The sequence below is a fragment of the Ceratina calcarata genome, unplaced genomic scaffold (genome assembly GCF_001652005.2).
Source record: "Ceratina calcarata isolate Rehan_Ccalc_2016 unplaced genomic scaffold, ASM165200v1 scaffold546.2, whole genome shotgun sequence".
Classification (NCBI taxonomy): Eukaryota; Metazoa; Arthropoda; class Insecta; order Hymenoptera; family Apidae; genus Ceratina; species Ceratina calcarata.
In genome coordinates, this window is record NW_017176634.1 from 388,417 (window position 1) to 396,169 (window position 7,753).

Sequence of the window (7,753 nt, forward strand, 5' to 3'; positions counted from 1 at the left end):
AACATGAAACCACTCGCATTTGTTAAATAATAAAACAAATATTTTGCTACTAGAAATTATTAACAATATTGGTAATTATACATTTAATGAAATAAAACTTGTAATCGTACAGTAGTAAAGCCGTGTGGAGAAGTTATCCACTCTCGAGTCTGACTAGGACTGATACATTCTACTTAATAGCTGGATACTCGTTCTGTACGAAATGGCATATAAACCGAGCATTATGATACAGAAATAAATACATGCTAAGCTTTTCTATAATATAAAATCATGAAATTCAATTGTGCACAAATGATTGCAAACGCATGGTCAATAATAGAAATCCTTGAAACGAAATACGTATGAGATACCGTGTACTATAGCGGTAGACCAATCTGTGCGTGCTCGACGATGCGGAAGGACCACGACAAACCGGTGGATTTAATTCGGATACACGTCATAGCAATTACGAGCGCACGTTTCGAAAGACGTCTTCTTTCGCGTGACCCCTTACAAGGCATAAAAGGTGGTAGGTAGGGTCGGCCAGGAGTAACGGAGTTTGGCTTTGTACAGAATTGCGGTGGCGTTGAAGCCGACAAAAGATAAGCTGTTATTTATAACCGAGCTTAAGGGCCGCCGGGTAGCGGGGATGAGTTTTGGGGAAAATAAAATCATTTCGGAATGTCGCGACTCCCGCGTTTAACCCCCGAGTCTGACTCTCAATTCCCGGTACCGAAATTTGAGGGATGACCCAGCTGATCCTAGATTTATCTCAATTACGGAAATTAGTGCAGTGTAAATGACTTTTTATATATAATACAACAATTTATAATGTAACTTGCAATACTTGGCACTGCTGATTCGAATATCAAACTGCGAAAGGATGTTTGATATAGTATTAACCGATATACAGCTATTGTAGTTAACAAACAACCGACGTAATAATATTCCGAGAAATTTCTGTTTAATCTTCAAACAGTCTCGCGTAGCAGTTTCCAATTAAACGGTCCACGGGATAGCTACGGCGAATCCTGAAACGTTTCAGTCGGGAGGACGGGGAAGGGACCGTGCAAACGGCACTAATGCAACTTCGTCCGCGTTTTATTTCCGAGCCAGCGTACTGGAGCGTAACCCAACGAAGATCCGAGCGGAGACGACGTGGCGGAGATATCTAAAGATTCGTCTTCGATGTCTCGGTAGCTGGGTCGCAGGGGGTTGGCGACGGGGGTGGCTGGCGGTTGTATCCGGGGGTCGATGGAAGAGGGGGTTGGCGGCGGTGTAGGCGGCCGGGGGCGTCACGAGCGACGCCGGTAGCCCGTAGTGAGGGTAAAGTGGAGGGAGTCGGTGCAGAGGTCGAAGCTTCCAGTCTGCAGAGGGTGCACCCCCCACCCCCAGCGTGGGTGGGTGGTACCCTGTTCTCGAACTGATCAATACCTGAAACACCGCGAGGTATCGTTCCGCTATTTCCGGTGTCTCAACGTGGCCGGAAATGAAGGCGTTAAAAATATATAGAGAATGTATAGGTATGTACATACGTATGTATGTATGTATGTAGACGTACAGGACAGGGAGTCTGCTCGGGCGGCAGATAGTGCCGGCATTATATCTTCTCCAGCGGCTGTTTAGTACAGCTGGCCTCAATAGCGAGTTCGCGGGATGAATTTTTGTTCTCTGAATGGCCAATGCCTCCGCGATAATGGTAGCCGCGATTCAGGAAGGGAGCCGAGCTGGATATATTTAGTGACTCGTTTTTCAGTCGTTTTTTAAGAACACACAAGATTAAACGTCGATCTGTAGATTAGAAAATTATTTCATTTATTGTCAAAAGTTTATGACAAATCGAGTGTAGTTAAGATATTTTCAGTATCTCGTTATTCAGGTCAATTGCACTTTAATATTGCTGCGACATCAATTTTCCAATTTGCTCAACAACCGTCTTACTTCTTTGCCATAAAAACCGCAGATCTTTTAATTACAACCGTTCGCTACGTTACCTACGGACTGTGCCTTGAAATCAGCAATGGGAAATCGATACAGACTTGATAATCAAACTCACACAGAAACCTTTGAATAACCACCGTCTGATGCAAAGCACTCTTCCCTCGATAACGTGATATTTAACTTCTACTACCCGTCGAATGCTATAACATCATCTCAATAACACAGATCTAAGCAAAAATTAATTAAAAGTGTTTTACCTAAGGACTGGTAGATTAAAGCCCTAAGACCGGTAAATAAAGAAACAGAAAATGGAAAAATTTATGTTAAATCAATGATTTTCGCGTACGGAGGGCGTGACCAAACGTTGAGCACGTGCAAACTCCGGATTTGCAAAATCTCTGTGAAGGGGTTGGTTTAATATCAACAGGTAGACGCGGGCTTGTCCCTACCGGATAAGCCGACGGCTAAGCGCCGGCGCTAGCTAAACCGCTCGCACCCTCCCGAGGGTGTGACCTACCGTCCTCATTGGACCAACCGGACGTGTGAAAAAGAGAGGAATTCAATCCTGCGCGGATAAATTTTTTTCTATACCAACCGGTTATATAAATATATAATCATTATCAATGTTCTTCGCTCCCTAGATAAACATACAATTCCTTATCGTTTGGTTCATTCTCTGTATTTTAAAAATGATCAGTTTGCAAAATGCTAAAGTATTTATCTACAATCTTTTGTGACAATTGTACCCATTGAAATAGTGTACTATTCATAGATATACAGAGGGATTGAACGGGATTCCAATAATTCTAAGAAACGGTCATTGGATTACATATAACTTTTTCACTGTTTCCTACAATTAAAGGCAACAATAGCAAGATGGAATGTAAAAGATAAAAGATTGTTGAATTTCCTTGCCCCGTAACGTTTCGTCATGTCACGTCCGGTTCATCGCACGTTTGCTGTTTGTAGACATGGTTTCTGGATAATTCCCAGGCTGTATGGTTGTCCCATCTCGAAGAGGAAGACCTTAGACACCGCCCTGGTTGGATTGAGGAAACGATAAAAAAAAGAAGGTCGTAATACAGCGACAGTGTACTCGGGTCGCTGGTAAGGGGAAAATATCCGCATGGGTCAGCCGAGAGAGACTTATACTCGTGGAGACGGTCGGCTCAATATCGGCTTTCCGGATACTTGAGGTACTTATCTAATGTCTTATATTTTCCACCGGACTGACCATTCAAATTTCAATTCGTAGAGGTTCTTCCCGAAGAATATTCTTTCTTCATTGTAAACTCCAATGGACCATTTCTTAAATTATATTTTATTTAATAACGTTTTTATATAATTTTTTCTATAAAATTGTACATTTCAGAAGAACGATAATTTTTTATGATCAAGTTACGACACCTGTACGGCACTGCACGGTTGCATAGAATATTCGACAGCTATCAAAGTGCAAATATTAACGCGTACGAGAATTCAGTTTAATGCGTGTCACTTGAAATTCATATAGAACGATAGACTACATTTTATTTCGTTTTACAGGTGCATTCGTCGATACGTATATATATTCAATTTGTTCCTACTATCACTGGGAATAATGGTCTCGACACCTCGTCGTGCGCACGAGTTATCTCACGGAGATATCGTGCGGTATATCCCGCGTTACTTATCAAAGATAAGTACTCAGTAGTTTTCAGGACGGTTCCGAGCAGTGTTGGGCCCGTTCACCGATTCACGCCTTAAAACTAAAAGAAACAGAGTACAAGGGAATTAACTTTAAGTATGAATAGTCGCAAATAACCGACGTGGAGCTCGCGATAATTGCGTCGAATGGAGCATTGATTTTCTGTGTCGGTGAAAATGTGATTTTCACGGAAGTTCACGCGATCGCGTATACGATAGCAAAGAACATGAAGGACCGGATAATAACGCCTCGTGGTTTACTCTGTTTGCTGGCCGCGTGCTTCGGCATTTTCTCGATCGCGCAGTGTCAAAGCACTTGTCCTGCAAGGTGCCTGTGCCACCTCAACCGAACGCCAAGAACTGTCATGTGCTCAAAGCAAGGCTTGGAAGTGTTCCCCCAAAATATAAGCGATTTGGTGAGCGAACCTGTTCCCTTTCAGGACAGTACGTACAAGAACGAGGAGTTTATAATGTCACAATGTCACGATCTTTTACGATTTTGCATGATCCCGTGCGAAAATGTAAACGCCTTGTACCAAACGCTTCTTACACTTTATCGCTTTAATCACAGTTAAAAATGAGTCATTGAGAAATGCACGTGAACGAGGGAAAAAGAACTTAAGAGATATCTTTTGAAATCTATATGTCACTGTACATGCTTGGATAACTTTTAATTGAACATTTTTCTCTTTAATGAAATCAGTTTGTTGTGGCGCTCAGTATAAATAGATAATAGTAAACTATAATAATAATTCATAGCTTTCCGGAAAATTGTGAGCTTTAACTTATTGTTACGAGTATGTAAATGAATAATACGATCAAGAAGTGCAGTATACCATTGAAAAACAAGCCTGCATATTACAAATATAGACTAAATTGGAGAACTCATTTATATTTAACAATGAGTTTTTAACTTTTATTGGACATTATAAATTTTATGAGGAATGTACTTATTTTAGGAATGTTAAGGAAATTACTCATCTCTGATTCATGTTTTAGGTGGAGCAATTAAATTTATCGGACAATTTATTAACGAGTATCATCGACGACGTTAACCGACTGATAGAATTAGAGTACCTGAATTTAGCAAGGAATAAGCTAAGTTCACTGCCAGATAATATAAGATCACTAAAAAGTTTACAAAGGTTGGACCTGAGTGGCAACAATATATTGGAAACGAGTCATATTAGGTCCTTGGCGCAATTACCGTCCTTATCGGTCCTTAATTTATCAAAAAATTCATTATCCACTTTGGAGGGGTTAATCAGCGCTAATCTTGAAATCTTGGATGCTAGTTATTGCGGTATAACATTTTATTTGGATAATTTTTTTACATTTCGAACGAAACGTTAATTGTCAGAAATAATTGACAATCTACTTAATTTAATAGTAATAAGACAGCTGAGTAATACATCCTTGGACGGTTTACCGAATCTGACTATGCTTAGTTTAGTGGGGAATCCATTGAAATATGTTCAAGACACGTGGGGCCCGAAACTACAATGGCTCGATATGTCTGACTGTCTTTTAAATTATTTGAGTCCTTTTACCTTCCAAGGATTTCCAGAGCTTGAAGAGCTTCGACTGTCGAACAATCCCAAATTAATCTACAGTACGAGGCAAGCAAGTAAAATTCTAACTGTGAACATTTTTGTGTATAAAATTATTATAGAAATAATTAGACCTTATAGTACGATAATTGAGACATGTTTTAAACTCTATTATTCATTTACATATTCTGTTTTCCAGAAACTCAACATTGACGCACTTAAAGCTGAAGAAGCTCTACGCGTTAAGATGTAATTTAGACAGACCTGGTCTGCACGGATTTCCATCATTGACTTATGCAGATTTGTCCAATAATCAAATTCAAATGTTGCCCGATCGAATTTTTGCGAAAAACCGAGGACTCAGTTTTCTCCATTTACATGCGAACGAGATCGAGAAACTGAATGCGAGTACCTTCGAAGGTTTAAAGAAACTTCAAGTACTGGATCTGTCGGCCAACAATATAAAAACAATTCATCCATTAGCGTTCAGCGGAAACGTCGAACTCAATCTTCTAAATCTATCTTACAACGTATTGCAAGATTTCCCAAATCTTAGAGCAGCAGTGATTAAGTTGGACTTATCGTACAATCTGATCAGTCATATGAATGCAGAATTTTTAACGAACTTGCCTCAAATAATGGGAATTTATTTGAATGACAACCAATTACGACAACTACCATCCGGTATGCAATCATTGACATTGAGGAATTTGGATTTGCGAAGAAACAGAATAGTCGAAGTGAGCAACGACACGTTTCTTCAGTTACCGCAGCTTATGAGAATTGATTTATCAGGTTCGATTTCCCTTTCAATTCCAAATTGAAAAATTGAATTCTACGATGAATATAATTCATTTAGGAACAAGTTTTATTCTCCTTCAAAATTAAATTATATTTAAATTTCAACCTGAAAATTTGTAGGAAATCGATTGACAGGAGCTTTGGACCCGGAAATGTTTCAAAACAATCCAATCTTGAATATAATAGATTTGGACGATAATCCGTGGCTTTGCAATTGCAAGGAATTGCATCTTATGTTCATCTATTTGACGCATACGCCCGCAAAAACTTTGAAGGAATCTTTAATATGTCAAAGGCCGAAGAACGTATCTGGTTATACTTGGGAGACTGCTTGTTTCGAACAATGGAACGCGCCTTCGTATTCTAATAGGGACCGAACTTGGGGATTCGTGATGATCGGTTTACTTATGATGGTTGTCCTCTGCGGAAGTTTCATATCGCTCAGACATATGATGAGAATCAAAAGAAGAGCCATTGAACAAAGAGAGCAATTGGAAACCTTTGGATTATTAAGCCGTAGAAGGTATGAATATACTTCCTCATGAAATATAAAGTTCACGATCAAATATTTTATCGAAAAGCAAAATCGTATATCATATACCAGAATAGAGTGTAACATTATCTGCAAAGAGTAAACCAGGTATCTGTTTTGAACCTTTAAACAGAATCACGATTTCAAAATACTTCGTTTTAAATAATAAATTCATTCAAATGAACGTAAATCATTACATTAATTAAGTAGATTAACAAGTTTTTCGTTATTCATAATTAATTTAAAAATACTTCTTCAATTTGTACTTCTTTATCACTCATTTAATTAATCGATAGGACCCATCCCAGACAAGAAGAAGAACAGCAAGAACAACCACCACCTCGTGAACGCCGACCGGAACCGAGAATTCACCCTCTGGAGTTGGTGGAACCACCTACTTACGAGGAAGCAGTGCAGATGTCAAGACTGGCACGTTCTCTGGACAATTTGGACGACATATCGGTGGAGACAACTTCTATGCGCATGGGTTCGGCCGACAATTTGAGAATGAAGTATGTCAGGAGAACAAGAAGACCGAAGAAAAGATTTCAAAGCGAAGACGATTTGCTAAGGAGGGAGGAGAGGCGGCGCGAAAGGCTTAGAAGGGTCAGAAACACCTCAGCTGATAACAGTGGAACCGAGGCACCTAAGAGTCAGAGGAATTCGAGAGCGAACGTAGCGCGTAGAGCCAGGAGGCAGAGCATGATGAGCGATTCAGTAGATTCCGGAAGTGGAAGAACTCAACCGAGACCGCAAACACCGAACGCGAAGCAAAAGAGAAGACGCACGATGTACGACGTCCACTCAAGCGACGACGAGGACTCAGATATTCACCCAGTCGGTTCTAGCAGATCGATCGTTATCAGAGAACTGAAAAGAGAACCCAGAAGCGGTTACAGACATTCTACGGTAGAACGGGACTCTTAAAAAATAAACTATGAACCAAATTTTTAGCGAAACGTTAGTGCAATTTGATACTTTACGATTTGGTATTTTAAAACAATCAGAATCAATTACACGAGATTTTAAGGAACGAATAAAGACGTGGAAGTACATGTTCGCTTTTTTATTTCAATGGAATAGGTTGTGGAACCAGATGGTTTTTAAAGCATGACAAGATGTCGGTAACATTTACAGGTTTTACTTTTTGAAGAGAGGAAAGTGTTAAAACATGATGGAAATTGTATTGATGACAGTAAATAAAATATTTATTAATAAAAAATAATAGTTACGATTATTCATCCAGAAATTTACAGGTTTGTTG

At 39.6% G+C, this 7,753-nt stretch overlaps 1 protein-coding gene across 1 annotated transcript; it reads left to right on the top strand.

Annotated features, from left to right (window-relative positions):
- Window positions 1–3,517: 3,517 nt before the first annotated feature.
- Window positions 3,518–7,681, top strand: LOC108628875 (leucine-rich repeat-containing G-protein coupled receptor 4). Its single transcript, XM_018031084.2, has 6 exons — window positions 3,518–4,022; window positions 4,606–4,909; window positions 4,997–5,225; window positions 5,356–5,951; window positions 6,078–6,480; window positions 6,786–7,681. Exons 1-6 carry the CDS (start codon window positions 3,834–3,836, stop codon window positions 7,414–7,416), a joined length of 2,352 nt encoding a protein of 783 aa, XP_017886573.1. The 5' UTR covers window positions 3,518–3,833; the 3' UTR covers window positions 7,417–7,681.
- The last annotated feature ends 72 nt before the right edge of the window (window positions 7,682–7,753 follow it).